This window comes from Natrix helvetica, assembly GCF_964273705.1.
Source record: "Natrix helvetica genome assembly, chromosome: 2".
NCBI lineage: Eukaryota > Metazoa > Chordata > Lepidosauria > Squamata > Natricidae > Natrix > Natrix helvetica.
In genome coordinates this window covers 20,520,641-20,537,772 of record NC_138552.1, presented here as the reverse complement: position 1 = coordinate 20,537,772, position 17,132 = coordinate 20,520,641, and the positions used below count along the sequence as shown (strand labels likewise).

Below are 17,132 nucleotides of genomic sequence, written 5' to 3'. Positions count from 1 at the left end.
GGATGCTCCGGTACCACTCGCGTGCCTCCCAGCCACACAATGCCCTGGCCCAGCTCTTTCTGCAGAGCCAGGGCATCTACGCTGCCGCCACATGGCTTTTCGGCAGCTTCCAAACCAAGTCTTCCGGCAGTGGCTGCTCTGGGCGTATGCTCTATGGTTGTACGCTCTGCCGGCAGCTGGCCCACAACTATAGAGCGTACGCCCAGAGCGGCCACTACCAGAAGACTCGGTTTGGAAGCCGCCGAAAAAGCCATGCAGTGGCGGCGGCAGCGAAGATGCCCTGGCTCTGCAGAGAGAGCTGGGCCAGGGCATCGTGAGGCTGGGAGGCACGTGAGCGAGAGCCTCTCGTGTAACCCCCCTCTCCAGCCATGCAGAGCGCCTTTCACTGGCATTTCAAAGGAGCCAAGCCATGGGAGCCGGGCGGCAGTGAACAGGCGCTCACGCGGCTTGGCGATACTTCTAAGTCAGTGAATGGCGCTGTGCCTGGCTGGAAAGGGGGTTTGCCGGATGGCTGCTCATGAGCGTGGTCGCTTCATGGCGGTTGTGTTGCACTGCTGCGACAGTGCAACACAACCATTCGCCCATGAGGCTGCGCCCGGCTCTTTGGGAGCCTGCTCGCAAGAGAGCAGGCACCCGGCAACCCCCCTCTTCAGCTGGGCACAGCGCTGCTCACCAACCTAGCGGTATCCCAAAGGCGCCAAGCAACGTGATCACCTTTGCCTCCCCCCCCCCGGTTCCTGCGGCTTGGCACCTTTGGAATACCGCTAGGTTGATGAGCCGCACTCTGCCTGGCCAAAGGTGGGGTTTTTTTCCAGGGGGCTTATTTGCAGGGGGGGACTTATATTTTTGCCCACCAGAAAAAAGTGGCCTGGCCTTATTATCAGGACATATAGTCTTTTCGGGAAAATACGGTAAGACCATGCCAAAGCAACTTTTTCTAGGAGTACTGCACTTGCTTGAAAGGGATTATTATTCTGTTATTAGTGTGAATAAGGTTTTTTTCCAAAATCCTAGGCTTAAATGGCTAGAATACACATCTCATATTGAAAACAAAATAAATCAACACATTTGAAATTACACCTAAAATCCATTTGTGCTGTCACACTAGAAAGTTAACAAAGTTGTTTCTCATTTTCTTTAGAAAATATAGTGAAGTTAATAAAAACTCTCACCACTTTGTACCCCGTATCTGTTCTGCATGCTTTTTTCCCTGAAAACATTAGGATTCCTTGCCAGGACAGCCTGCAGCAAGACTGGTATATCTCCCTCTGGATCATCACTGCCAAGGTTATCTTTCAATTCTCTGATGTAAGATACAGAAAACAAAAGTTATAGGAATCCATGAGTATATTGTCCAGCATGCAAGCTATTAATTAGGACACCCATAAAAATTTTCTGAGATGGAAATGGTTTCTTCTCCTTCATGATCTGTAGCATAAAATAAATATACAGGAGCCTGGAATTTTGGTCACAAATAGTTGCAGTTATAAATTGGGGCGTTATGAAACCAGACTTGGTTTTGTGGCCATTTTTACCACAGTGGTAAAATAAATCCACAGAGTCATTAAGTGAATTATGTGGTAGTTAAGCAAATCAATTCTCCCACATTAGTGATTTTTGTTGGAAACTAACAAAAAAAAAAAAAAAGCAAATTTTGAACATGTGACCACAAAACACTGCAACTGTCATAAATGCGAGCTGATGGCCTAGCAACAAAATAAGTTATAACTTTGAGGACAGATCATAAGTAATTTACTTTAAGTCATACAGTAACTTTGAATGATCATAAACTGAGAACTGCCTATATTTAAATTCTCTGCAATACAGCACAGTTGTTTTCATCTTAATACAATAGGCTCTCAAACTTGAAGCAACAATCTCACCATTATTAACTCTCCTGTTAATTAAAACACTTGATCAAGAAATAACATGGCTCCTCTTAATTTTGCATTGTTCTAAAAATGTGTTTAAAATAGCATGTAATGACACACTTCTATAAGATAAACATTGACTAATTTGTTTAACAATGTAATTTCACAATTTTTAAAAGAGCAATGAACTTTCAGTGACTTATTTAAGATTCTACTTATATATTTTTTCAACTAAATAACAATATTTACAAAGATTGTATTTCATTTTAAACTAAAAGGAAGATTGACTGCCAATATTTTGGTGGTTTTTAATACACTGATTGTATTATATTTCTGCATCAGTCTTAACCAATGGGAATTTATGTATTCAGTTATTATGCTTTGAATAGTACTTACATAGGCCATGTTTAGGGGGAAAACACCTCTGGCTATTGACAATTAAACAGTGAGGTTCTACAGCAGCAATGACAAATGGCTCCGCGTGCCATAGGTTTGCCATCGCGGTTCTACAGAGTTCCATTTGTTTTTCATTACTGTTTAATATCTATATAAAGCTCTTGGGGGAGTAGTAAGATGCTGGAATTAAGGTATGATAATAATTGATGCTACTCATCTCTATACATTAACATCATCTGAATCAGAGCCCTTTGACAGGTGTCTGAATGCTATAGTGGCCTGGATGAGGCTCCAAAAAACATAAGGTAGGACTGCAGAGAGACATGCAGAGAAGATTTTATCCAGTTATTATGAATACTGTTCTTTCTGGACAGCTTTATTCTTCCTTCAAAGGATAGGTGTTCAATCTGTATTGATCCCAAATCAGGGATGGCAATATTTTTGGCTTAGGGGACAGGTAAAAGTTTGGTGTGGTTTTTTTTTTTGGGGGGGGGGGAGTTACGCTCAGATTCTGAAGTCTCCAAAAGATGTAGGTGAGATACAGTTGTTGCCTAGAAACTCAGAAAACCCATGCTTAGCATGTAGCTGATAAGAACTTGACCTTGTCTGTCTATCTGTCATCTGTCTGTCTGTCTATCTATCATCTATCTATCTATCTATCTATCTATCTATCTATCTATCTATCTATCATCATCTACCTACCTACCTACCTACCTACCTACCTACCTACCTACCTACATACATTTAACCTCCTAAAGCTATTGTTATCAATAGACATAATTACAAGGTAAAGGTAAAGGTTCTTCTCGCACATACGTGCTAGTCATTCCTGACTCTAGGGGGCGGTGCTCATCTCAGTTTCAAAGTCAAAGAGCCAGCGCTGTCCAAAGACATCTCCGTGGTCATGTGGCCAGCATGACTAAATGCCAAAGGCGCAAGGAATCTTCCCACCAAAGGTAGTTCCTATTTTTCTACTTGCCTTTTTACATGTTTTCGAACTGCTAGGTTGACAGAAGCTGGGATAAGTAACAGGAGCTCACTCTGTTATGCAGCACTAGGGATTCGAACTGCCGAACTGCCAACCTTTCTGATTGACAAGCTTAGTGTCTTAGCCACTGAGCCACCACACCCCTTAATCCTTACAAAGAACATGGTAATTCCTGAATATAAAGATTGGTTAACTTCAGATTTTGATTACTGTAATATTCTTTTATAATACTTCTGTCTTTGAAATTGGTCCAAAAGCTAACTCTGGTGCAAAATCCCCCATCTAATTTACTGAGAGAAGCAACTCACCAGGAACATACTACAACTTTTCTTAAGGAATTCAAGAACTAACAATTGTTTCTAAGGCAAATTTAAGATACTTCTATTGTATAAAAGATATCATATTTTAGGAACTGGGTAACTATTAACTCTGTACTTTGTGCATTTGTCTGGGTTTCAAGAACAGCACTAGTGTCTTCTTAGTGGTACTAAATTTGCCGGGGATTTTTCCCTGAAGAAACCCATAATTGACAGAAGTCACAACTGCAGAATGAAAACTGTGTATTTACCCAGCTGTTAACCGAATCTGAGTTGCATTCTATTTTGTTATTGCTGTCTGGAATAATTTTGGACTAGTGATTCTAGCAATCTAGAGAGCCAGTTTGGTCTAATGGTTAAGGCACCAGGCTAGAAAGCAGGAGATTACAAGATCAAGTTCCACCATAGCCATGAAAGCCTGTTGAGTGACTTTGGACCAGTCATTCTCTCTCAGCCCAACCCATTTCACAGGGTTGTTATTGTGAGGAAAATAAGATGATGATGTGTTGGATATGTTTGCGTCCTTGAGTTATTTGTAAAAATAATAAAGAAGGAATATAAATAATTGAATATGGTTTTGAACTCTTTTGAAAATATTATATATTTCTTATTTATAAATTAACACCTTAATGTGTAGTCCATTTAGAGCTCTAAAAACTACACATCTAACAATTTTCTGAAATCCAACGCTTCAGTATTTTTAAGCCATTATTCCTAAACCAAAAGCAGAACAAAACGATGCTGAAAATCATGAAGTAATCATACCATTACAACATTGGTGTTGCAATCTATTACTTTACTTTCCTCAATTTGTTAAGTGTTTTGTTACTCACTTTTCACTAAATCACTAAGGTATAGCTTTCATTCTTCAAGGCACCATACGTTAAGTGCTCCCTCCTCCTACACAGCTCCACAACAACACTATTAACTACATTGAGCAAAAAAAAATCTTACTGGCCCAACATGGAAATAAGATTTTTGGTGAGAGTGGATTAGAACTTTATGTTTGTACAACCTAATGGTATCAATAAAGTGTCTTTAATAATTCTACACATACAATAGTCAATTTTAAAATGCTTTGCTTTAAATACATACATGTGATCTGTTGACACCTGGTTGAGGCTGTGTACAAGTTGTGAAACCAGATTTTCATCCCTACAAGCCAAGAGACAGTTCACCTCCTCTGCAATTCGTCCATTAAAGAGCAGGCTTTTTGTAGTTGTGGCGGGCAAAGGTGATGGAAGAGGCAGCTGATTCAAAACTGTTTAGAAAGGTTTAAAATAAAACATTATTCTATTTTAAAAAATCAGCATTTCAGAAAACTAAAATTTTTCTCCCATATATCACTCCCATATATCATGTAGAAAAGATGTGGAGACTCTAGAAAGAGTGCAGAGAAGAGCAACAAAGATGACTAGGGGACTGGAGACTAAAACATATGAAGAACAGTTGCAGGAACTGGGTATGTCTAGTTTAATGAAAACAAGGACTAGGGGAGACATGATAGCAGTGTTCCAATATCACAGGGGTTGCCACAAAGAAGAGGGAGTCAAACTATTCTCCAAGGCACCTGAGGGCAGAACAAGAAGCAATGGGTGGAAATTAATCAAGGAGAGAAGCAACTTAAAACTGAGGAGAAACTTCCTGACAGTTAGAACAATTAATCAGTGGAACTGCTTGCCTCCAGAAGTTGTGAATGCCCCAACACTGGAAGTCTTTAAGAAGATGTTGGATAGCCATTTGTCTGAAACGGTATAGGGTTTCCTGCCTAGGCAGGGGGTTGGACTAGAAGACCTCCAAGGTCCCTTCCAACTCTGCTATTGTACTGTATTATTGTATTATTCCTACAATATTAAATATTGTGATTCAGACCACTTCTGGTAATAATGCCTCTGACACTAATAACTACCGGTAGTGCTCAACTTACAACAGTTCATTTAGTGACTGTTCAGTAACAACCACACTGAAAAAAGTGACTTATGACCGTTTTTTGCACTTACAACTATTGCAGCATTCCCAGTCACATGAGCAAAGGTCGGATGATTGACAACTGACTCATTTATGACTGCTGTAGTGTGCAAGAATCATATGATCCCCTTTTGCGAACTTCTAACAAACAATGGGGAAGGCAGATTCACTTAACAACCATGTGACTAACTTAACACCTGCAGTGATTCACTTAACAAATGTGGCAAAATTCACTTTTGTTCACTCAGCAACATAAATTTTGGGCTCAAATGTGGTTGTAAGTCAAGGATTACCTGTATTGATACTTCTGATACTCCACCTTCTCCAAATTGATATTCCTGCTAGGAATTCCAGAAGTTGTAACTCCAATGTGCCTACACAGCATCAACTTAGGGAAGCCTGTTCTACTTCCATATTACACGTTACTATTCTCTTCTTTTGCATATTTGTATATAAAAATCAAGTGCCCGAAAATTATCTATTATGCATCAAGAATTGGCCAGCTATCTGTTACGCTTGAATCGGTGCCCTCTTGAACAGAGTTTTAAAAATATTAGGCTGAGACTTCTTTACCATCCAGTTCACAATTTCCACTGAATAATTTCTAAGGTTTTTATTGGATAGGAGGTCAATTTAATTGTATTTTATAACTGAAAAATTAAATAACTTCAAATTATAGTACTTCTCTGCCAAGATGGATCTGGGGATAAGAATATTGTGTTGTAACACAGTTGCATATTTTGCTCTGTTGCCAAATTGAGATTTTAAAATTTTAAATTATTCATCCCTCCATCCAAGAAAAACAAGATACAGATTTTTTTTTGGAGGGGGGAGTGTTTGCACGCGCGCGCGCACCCACCTACCCCCCCACACACACACACTTATTATTTCATATACACACACACATTTCTTTAGATAATCATGTTCCAAAGATATTTTGATATAAATAACTTAAGATAACTATATTAAGTATAATTTAGATTGTTAATTTAAAAAACTTAGAAAGATACTTACGATCAGTAAGACTAGCGATCCCTGCAAGAGTAGTGATGGGAACATGAGGCATATCCCCATTCATCCTGAAGTGCTTGGGATGGTGGTGCTTACACACAGATTTTAGTTCGGGTGCCAGCTAACATTACTTCCCATCTCCCACACACTGGAATGAGAAAGAAAGATTCTATTTGCAAAGCAAAACAAAATTTAAAGTCTAAAAAAATGTAATAGCATAGAGTTTTATTTAATATTCACTATAAACAAGACTAAAAAAAGTAAAGTTTGCATAAAGTGAGTAGTCTATATGATCAATATTGGTTGGACTAGAAGACCTCCAAGGTCCCTTCCAACTCTACTATTGTATTGTAATATAAGAAAAATAATTGGGGCAATCATGTAGATGTTTATATGATGTCACTAATCCCTCTGGATACAGCAGTAAGAGAAAGTTCAATAAAAATCTGGTGCAGGACGTTATTTTAGGTGTTTCTAAAACCACAATACTGTTATCTATCAGAATGATAGCAGATAACTAACTAGCAGATAATTAGAATCATGGTGGTCCCAGTACTGCAGAAATAGATTTTGAATTATTCAAATCATTGCAGCTAAAATTTATCATTTTTTTATTTTATTTGAACTCATTGGTCTTGTATTTCAAGGATCTCTGGACTGAATTATTCAATAGTAAAAGCAATTATTCTTCTAAGTAAATTTCTACAATCATAAAACAGATGTGTGAACTTCTTCATCAACATGTTTTACAGTTACATTGAATTGTATGGGTTATGTATTCATCATGGTCCCTATATTGACTTCCTGATGGATATAGATTTGGTCTCTCGGCATATGTGAAGCAAGGCAAAATCATTGAAAACAATGACAGAAGCACTCCAGAAATATGGTTGGACTTGATGTCGAATAATTTGTGGATTAGATATTCTGGTTATTAAAACACTGATCAAATGCTACTGAAAGCATGCACAGGAACCCTTTGATAGAATTAGGATCATGCTGATGAACCTTGTTGAATTCTTTCAAAGAACTGAGGATATTATACACAGTTTCTTCTATCTATTTTTTCATAATTAGTCTGAGTTACTCTATGTTGAAATATGATAACTGTTTGAATATTCAAGCTGACAGTCTAAATTATATTGATCCAAGAAGAATGTGTCTGATCTTCAGGGACTACTTATGTAGCTCCAATTTCTACTCTTAATTCTGCTATAGAGTTTATCCAGATGAGGCTGAACTTCCTATCAGACTGACCTGTTAGACAACAATAACAATCCAAGAAATTATCTGGGGAGCTGTGATTCATGAGAGCAGAAGCAGACTATCTACAGTATGGGAACAGATGTAATATCTGGGTAAGTTACTTACATAAACTGGCTTGTTAATATACAGTCCTGTGTTACATCCATTCATTCAGTGACTATTCAAAGTTACCATAGTGTGCTGAAAAAATGGACTAAGAATCGATCCTCGCACATACAACTGTTGCAAGCTTCCTCACAATCAAACGATCAAACTTTGGGTACCTGGCAACCAGCTTACATTTATGAACATGGCAGCATCCTGTGGTCATTTTCTAGTGCTCTGTGCAAACTGTCTCTACTTCAACTCCTTCCATTTGCCTATATCCCCTCCCCCCAGTGGTGGGTTTCAATTTTTTAAAAAACCTCTTCTGTAGGTGTGGCCTGCTTTGTGGGAGTGGCTTGCCAGTTATGTGACTGGGTGGGAGTGGCTTGCCAGCCATGTGACTGGGTGGGCGTGGCCAACTTGTAAAATGTGGTGAAACTCACTTAACACTCTTGCTTAGCAAACAAAATGTTGGCTCAGAAACGCTGGCATTTGAAGCACGCAAGTCTTAAAGCTGTCAAGTTACAAGACCCTTGTATCCCTAACCCTTTAGAAAAAAACCCAGGGGTGTTCAAACTTGACAGCTTTAAGACTTGTGGACTTCAACTCCCAGAATTCCTCCTCTCGCTCTTCATCTTGATGATGTGCGGACGGGCGGGGGGAGGGAGCTGGAACCAGTTCTAAACGGCACTGTACATTTGTGGAACCTCTTCTATAGAAGAGGTTAGAACTGGCAGGAACCCACCCCTGCCTCCCCCCCAATCTCTGCCCTCTTTTGGTTTCCTGCATGGCATAACTTGAGATGATGAAGCTGGTGTATTCTGCCATTACCCACTACTACTCCCCCCCACTATCACCCCAGCAATTCTTCACTGTCTTCTTTGCCTTGCCTCTCCTCTGCTGGGCTTACTGACATTGGCCAGCCTCAAAGTCTACAGCATGGGAATTCTGTTGACCATGCTAAGTAGGGTGCCTAGCCCCATCACTGAAATCTCCCTACCATGGAAAGTCTCCACTTTACTATCTGGTGATGGATGAGGTAGTGGCCAAAGCAAGCTCACTGCTGACAGAGCACCCATGCTGTGAAGTCTGAGAGCTATATTAAAAGCAATTAACAAGAGCTACTTCCTATTAAGAAAAAAAAATCTTCTAATTGAGCCTAAGAAGTCTAGGAAATGTTTGATTATTATAGAATCACCAAATGTATTCACTTAAAAACAGGTTTTACACTTTAGCATTCATTTACTAAACTCTAAATAAACTTTATAGATTTGGGATCAATTCTAGCTTGGGAAAATATAATCACTTTCATTTTGGCCATTTCACCTTAGAAGTTTAAGAATCACTTTTGTATGACATAATGATTACAGCTTGTTGAATGATTCTAGTGGTGCATTTGAAGCATAACCATTGGCCATTCTAGATACAAGAAAAAGCAAACCTAAGATCGATAAGGCATTGTTTAACTTCTAAATCATATGCTTGTTATTGGTCTATTTTAAGGCTGAATTTTTAAAAGGAACAAAACAATTTTAATTCAAAAGTCCAAGTCGTCCTTGCTTAACTAGTGCCCTAGCAAACATTCTAAGTTACAGCACTGCTGAAAATATAACTTTCTGACCAGCCCTCACATTTACAATCATTGCAACATCTTTGCGGTCATGTGATCAAAATTCAGGTGCTTTGTAACTGGAAGGCATTTATAAGCATCATGTCCCGCAGTCACATGATTGCTGTTTGCTGCTTCACAACTGGCTACCAACAAGTGAAGTCAATGCAGACAGCAGTAAAATAACAAGTCACTTTAACAGCCAGGAGTGGATTGGTTAATGGCGGCAGTGGAACTGAGGCACTGTATCTGTCACAATCATATGATAGCTCACTTAAAAACTAGATCACTTAGCGATGGAGCTGTCGCTGTGGTAGTTAAGTGGGGACTATGTGTATACCAGTAATATTGTAACCTATATTAAAATATGTTACATATATTAAGACATATATTAAATATTAGAATATGATATAATAAAAAGTTTGTGGGTACTTTTACGTTGTTCTTGATAAATCTTCCAGATTTATTATTACATTGGTATCCTGCTTTCCTGCTTTCTTTGGGGAGCAAAACGTGTCATATGCCGTAGTGTCTTCCCATTTTATCCCCCTATCAACATTCTTGCGTTGATAAACAATGCTAGGCTGAATGATCATCAATGATGAAATATTGCTCAATGATTTCCATTATTGAATGGCAATTTGGTCTCAGTATAGTACCTCCACCCAGCAATGGCATATTATGAAAAAAAAATAACTAGAATAATAATTAAGAATTTTTAAAAGGTGAAAATATATGTGTGAAACCTGATTGTTTTCTTTGTCAGTGGAAAAGTCAGGAATAAGTTCTTGTGGATTAGTGAAACATCGGCTTAAATGTGCTTCAACATCTTTCACTATATATTGTAAGAGTAGCAATATTAAAAATACTCATGAAACTTAATTTGTGGTAAGTTAGTGGCTAATTACTAATTTCCCATCCCATTATAAAATGTAACTATACACATTCATAAGGTAAAATTTGTCTATGTATATATTTGTCCACAAGAGGGCGCAAAACATACTTCCAGATAAAGTATACTTTTTGTCTATAATATTGTTGTATTATATTCAGAATTCAACAGGTGAAATGTAGAAAATACATCATATATTTGATCAAACTTAATGAAAGTCAGCATTAAATCAGTTTTGTAAAAAATAGCAAACAGCAGCTTAAAATACAAAAGCTCAGAGTGCATAAATTAAAAAAATCTAAATTCTGTGGTTGAGTTTATAAATAAATAAAATCACATATACAAACACACGAAATATAACATGACACAATGCAATAAAACACATACACAATCAGATTAAGTGCTAGTGGACATTCTGATACTAATCCATTAGTTTTCGCATTTCAACTCTTTTTAATGAAGAGTAAAAATATAGTTAATTGTTTCCTACCTACATTCGTTTATAATGCAAATTCTGTTGTTTGAATACAAAATGTTCAGAACTTTATAATGGAAGTTTCAATAAATATAGGAAATAACAGTATTTTTAAAGAAAATTAATTAATAGGAATTTCTGCTGCCTTTGATTTGGCAACACATATGTACATTATTTTCTGTTGGACAACTAAGATTTTCCTTTCTATCGTAAATATTAATTAGGATATTATTTTCTGCCAGCTATATTGGAACACCAGGTCCACCAAGTCTTGTCTTTTCATCCCTTTGCCTTTTCTATGTCTTAGAATTGTAATCTTGCTAAAAGTCCTTCTTAATTAGCTGTATGTTATTATTTGTTTTTGGCTGAGATGCAAGATAGAATTTTGAGAAAAATAAAATAAATAAATACAAAACATGAGAAACAGCTCAAAAAATTATCTCAGGTACAGGCAGCCTGCAAATAATCTGCTATGCCCAACTACTGCTGTGCATAAAATAATTTATTTATATTTCACATTTCTTAATATTTCATCTCCCTCATATTATATTGGACTACATAAAAGTAAGCTACACTGAACTGAGCAAATTATTCCTAAGTAAACAAGCATAAGAGGATATTGTAAAATGACAAGAGATGAGATGGGAAAATCTATGTGGAATAAACAACTATATTAACTGTCTGCCTTTAGATGCAAAGCTGTGCAACTTCATTAAAATCACACACACTAAAGGGCATGCTACCAATACTATAACCCTGGTTAACAGTAAGACATTAAAACTGGATAGAGGAAGCAGAATCCTGGAAGACAGAAGACTGTATATATGCAGGAGGCCTGCCTTATTTGCATTAATTGTCCTGCTCTCTATGTGTACAGTGGGGGATGCTAAATTGGGATATATTGAATTCTAGAAAGAAAAAAGAACACATACACTTACCGTATTTTTCAAAGTATAAGACGCACCTTTCACCCCCTAAAAGTGGGTGAAAATTTAGGTGTGTCTCATGGACTAAATACGGGTATTTTTGGCCTCCCAAACCATTTGTGTCGCGTTTTCACCCTTCCTGGACCCCAGAAGTACTCTTTAGTGCTCCACATATCCCATTTGCCAAAAACAGGGCCATTTTTGGCAAATATGAGCCCATTTGTGGGCTCCCAAGCCCTGTATACATCACATTTTTGCCCTCCCCTGCCCCCAGAAGCACTCTGCAGTGCTCCGCATGGCCCGTTTTCACCAAAAATGTTTTTGCCAAAAATGGGCCATGCGGAGCACTGCAGAGTGCTTCTGGGGGCCTGGGAAGACGAAAATGCGACGCATAGTGAGCTTGTGAACCCCAAAACGGCCCATTTTTGGCGAAAACGGGCCATGTAAAGCACTGCAGAGTGCTTCTGGTGGCTGGGGAGGGTGAAAACGTGACGTGCAGAGTCCAAAAACAATTTTTTTCTTGTTTTCCTCCTGTAAATTTAGTGCATCTTATAGTCCGAAAAATACGGTAAATATTTTGTAATATGTGACTGAAAAGTAATAATCTGCTTTGCAATCCTGTTACAAAAGAATAGTACTCTTGTTGTTTGGTCCACTCTCATGACTACTGACATCATTCATCATAGAGCTTCACAAATTAATATTACTCAAAGTAAATTCTTAAATTTTCATCTTTAAATGTATAGTTATCTGAATAACTATAAACTTAACTATAAACAAAATATTTTTTGCATACAGATAGCTACTGACTCTGGTCTTTGACTGTAATAAACTTGATTTGATTTGATTTGACTTTTGACAACAATTAAAACCAGAATTTCCATTCCTAAGCAAAACAATTGTTAAGTGAGTTGTGCTTAATTTTATGACCTTTTTTACCAGAGTTGTTAAACTGCAGTTATTCAGTGAATCACGTGGTTGTTAAGTGAATCCAGATTCCCCCACTGACTTTGCTGTCAAAAGCCGCTGGGAAAGTTGCAAATGGCAATCATGTGACCCCAGGACTCTGAAACCATCATAAATACATGGCAGTTGCCAACAGCCCAAATTCTGATTTTGTGACTGTGGAAAGGCTGCAGCAGTTGTAAGTGCAAGGACCGGTTGTAAGTCACCTCAGATCATCCGAATCAACCTGGCAATCAATAAGGTCACATCCAGTATATGAGAAACAACTACAGCACTACAGAAATGCAAAAAACAAGGATGAAAACTTTATTGAATGCATTTGGATTAATATAAAAAGAAAAAGGAATGGCATTGCCATGATTGTATACTGTTGATCACCCAACCAAACTGAGAATATGCACAGTAGATAAACTTTTTGCTAATCAGTTAGCTTAGGTATGCAAGCACAATGCTACAATAGTAATTGGTGATTTTAATTATGCTCAATTGGAAAACAAGCTCTGCACCAATGGGAGATAAAACAGATTATTCACGAATATAGAAGACAACTTTGTCACCCAAAAGATAGAGGAGAGAACTAAAGGGTCAGCTATACCAAACTTGATCCTTACTAACAGAGATGAAATGCTATAAGGGGTTGAAGTTGCAGGCACTTTGGGGAACCATATCATATTGGAATTCAACATAACACAAGCATGTCCAACCAGTGTTTTAGATCTTAAGATAGCTGATTTCAACAAATTTATAAGGAGCTTTGGGATGATTCCATGGATGAAATATTAAGGAGGAAAACAATTCAAGAAGTTTGAAAAACTCTGAAAAATCAGATTATAAAAACCCAGGTTGCACATTACCACTGAGAAAGAAAAATAAGAGTTCCCATATGAAGCCAGCATGGTTGCATAAAGAACTGTCTGATAAACTGAAAGACAACAAGGACAATAAAAAATAGAAAGAAAGACACATAACTAAAGCAGAATACCAGTAAATAGCCCAAAACTACAAAGATGAAGTCAGGAAAGCGAAGATCTCTAAAGAACTAAGACTTGCTACAAATGTAAAAAAAATAATTAAGTTTTCTTTCAACATGTAAAAAACAAGAAAAAAAGTCAAGGAAACAATTGGTCCAATTGGGAGAAGATAGCAAGGAGGTAAATGGTAAAAGAAAGTGGAACTGCTTAATTAATTCTTTGCATCTGTCTTTACACAAAGGAAAAAATAGTCTGACCTAACAAAAAACAGTACCATAAAGGACAGATTGGGAATACAAATCAAACTAGGGAAGAAAATGATAAGAAGACACCTATCCCCTCTAGATTATTTCAAATCACCAGGACTAGATGGTTTGTATCCCAGGGTTCTGAAAGTGCTGGCAGGTGACCTCAGAACCATCTTTCAAAAATCCTAGAGCACTGTAGAACTATCAAAGGATTGGGAGAATTGATGTGGTTCCAATCGTCAAAAAAGGGGGGAAATGGATCCAGGTAACTATAGCTCAATCAGCCTGACATTAATACCTAGGAAGATCCTGGAAAAGATAATCAAGCAATGGATCTTCAAAAACCTAGAAAGAAGCAAGGCTATTACTAGAAGCCAACATGTGTTACTCAAAGATAGATCATGGCACAAACCTTATTGCATTCTTTGCCAAAGTGACTAAATTAGTGGACCAGCAAAATGCTGTGGACATAGTATACTTGGATTTCAGTAAGGCATTTGACAAAGTAGACCACAACAACCTATTTCTTGGTAAGATAGAACAATTTGGGATAGACAGAACCACCACCAGATGAACTTACTACTGCCTAATCAACAGCACTCAGCATATGGTTCTCAATGAAACTACATCTAATGGAGGGAAGCATGCAGTGGAATATTTCAAGGTTTGGTCTTGGGCACAGAAGGGAACTCATCAGAAAACACCAACCCTAACTAATCACAACTATGAGGACTAGCATAAGCTAGTTTTTCCAACACCATTGTAACTAAACTATCTTTACATAAATGGTTATAAATCACGGACTACCTATAGAAGTCCCTGAAGAGCCCAAGCATGAATAACATCGATACTATTTTAATAAAAACAAATATGCAATTAATGTGTATTTTCCATATTTTTCACATTAATGCTATGATTTTAATGTAGTGTCTGCTTAACACAACACTTAGACAATTAAGCAGGAAACGTTATCCAGTAAAATAGTTATAGATATGTTCAATTTAACTTTCCGAACACAAAGGAAAAGGTGATTATTCACAAAAATGACAAAAAGAAACAAAAAGCCTTATGCTGCAATTATCAGTTTGGACATCAATAAACATACCAATAAAACTTAATATTTAAAAGTGTCCTTGCCCAATGGAAAAATTGAGACCTGATTCAGACATTTAGCCAAGTTATAGGGATGGCTGATGGAAATACGTCAAGTTAATAAAACTGTGCATTGAAAGCCTTGGGGAACAGCAAATTTTAGAATTATTTCCAAATAAATAGAATGATTACTAAGTAAAGCTATTTTTGACATAACTGCAAATATGGTATCGTTTATTTGGATGCATCTTAAATCTATTTCGAAGATGCTGCATTTCATGTTACACATGTTAGAAATGTTTTGCAAAGACTGAGAGACAATAAGCTTTTTCCAAGTTGAAAAAGTGAGCATTTGATTTGCAAAAGTTAGATTATCTGGAATAAAGGATCTACAGTAGCTAAACTATATAACAGATATAAAACTCAAGGCCTGGGGGCCGTATTTAGCCTGCAGGGTGCTTAGATCTGGCCTCCGGGCCTACTCTGGAAATAGTGAAGGATTGGCCCATAGTGCCTCTGCCAAGGAGCTCGGGGAGACAGTGCACGGCCCTCCTGAGCTCCCTTTTCGCTGGCAGAGGGCTGCAGGAGGTGTCGCAGCTGAAAACAGAGCTTGGACGGGCTGTGTGCAGCCTCCCCAAGTTCCATTTTTGCTGACAGAAGGCTGCAGAACGCCATTGCAGCTGAAAATGGAGTCCAGGAGGGTTGTTGTGGGCGAAAACGGAACCCAGGATGGTCAACGGAGCCCAAACTGGAGCCTCAATGAGTGACATTGAGCTGGCCACTCTCACCCTGGCCATGCCGCTGCCCCCACGCCTTTGGCCCCCTTGAAATCAAACACAAACCTGATGCGGCCCTCAATGAAATCAAGTTTGACACCCCTATATAATTAAAGCACAATACTGCATCCTCCTCATACTGTGAAAGATATACAGCACATCTTGGGCCTTGCCAACTTCTACAGAAAGTTCATTCAATTTTGCTAACATAGTTAAGCCTCTCTTCACAACTTTTAAAGAAGGGAAGGAAGTTTGATTGGACAACACATGACATCGACATTCCAAGAGTTAAAACAACTTTTTCTTTCAAACCCTCCCCCCCCCCGACCCCCCGCATAGCTCTGACAACTCCCAGCAGTTTATGGCCAGACAAATACTGCTGTTGGAGAAGTACTACTCCAGGCTATAAAAGAAAGAGGGGGAACATATTACTGTATGCTTTTTTCTCTTGCATTGTCATCCATAGAAAGAAACTAAAAAAGATTTAACAAGGAGTTGCTAGCAATCAAGACAGCCTTTCAGGAATGGACGCAGTGACTACAAAGAGGAAATTTCCTGGATTGGTTTGCACAGATAAGAACTTGGAATTGATGCAAAACACAGTCTCTTACCCCAGTCAAATCATACGAAGCCAATTTTTCTCCCATGTTAACTTCTACATAACTTATGTACCTGGTTCCTGAGATCGACCAGCAGATGCGCTCTCAGGTAATCTATAAAATGCATCATGCTCTAGACCAGTAATGACAAACCTTTTTCTTATGGCGTGCCAAAATTGCGTGCACGTGCGCTATTGCTTGTCCACTCAATTTTCCACCCCCCCTGCACATGCACGCACGACATCACCATCCCGCGCATGCGTAGGCGGCCTCTCCTCAGGCTCTGGAGGCTTTTCTGAAGCCTGGAGAGAGCGAAAAGGGCCTCCCCCAGAGGCCCTCTGGAAGCTGGAAAAGGGCTGTTTTTCGCCCTCCCCAGGCTTCAGAAAAACTTCCGGTTGGGCTTTTGGGGCCGTTTTTCACCCTCCCCAGACTCCGAAGGCTTTCCTGAAGCCTGGGGAGGGCAAAAAACGGCCCCAATGGAAGTTAGTTCCCGAATTTTCGGTTGGTCCGTTGAGGGCGTTTTTCGCCCTCCCCAGCCTTCGGAGGCTTTCCTAAACCTGGGGAGGGTGAAAAATCAGCTGGCCAATGCACGCATGCGCACCAGAGCTGACAGCTGGCATGTCACCAAATATGGCTCCAAGTGCCACCTGTGGCACGCATGCCATAGGTTCACCATC

The 17,132-nt window shown here is 38.7% G+C and overlaps 1 protein-coding gene across 3 annotated transcripts in view; it reads right to left on the bottom strand.

Annotated features, from left to right (window-relative positions):
- Nucleotides 1-17,132, bottom strand: part of NIPBL (NIPBL cohesin loading factor) — a 177,579-nt gene that overhangs the window by 86,273 nt on the left and 74,174 nt on the right. For all 3 annotated transcript variants that reach the window (XM_081940543.1, XM_081940542.1, XM_081940544.1), the window contains exons 2-4: nucleotides 6,555-6,699; nucleotides 4,668-4,833; nucleotides 1,173-1,303 (exon numbers count right to left, since the gene is read on the bottom strand). In XM_081940543.1, the coding sequence (XP_081796669.1) occupies nucleotides 1,173-1,303; nucleotides 4,668-4,833; nucleotides 6,555-6,618 (361 nt within the window). In that variant the 5' untranslated portion in view covers nucleotides 6,619-6,699. The remainder of the gene's footprint in view (nucleotides 1-1,172; nucleotides 1,304-4,667; nucleotides 4,834-6,554; nucleotides 6,700-17,132) is intronic.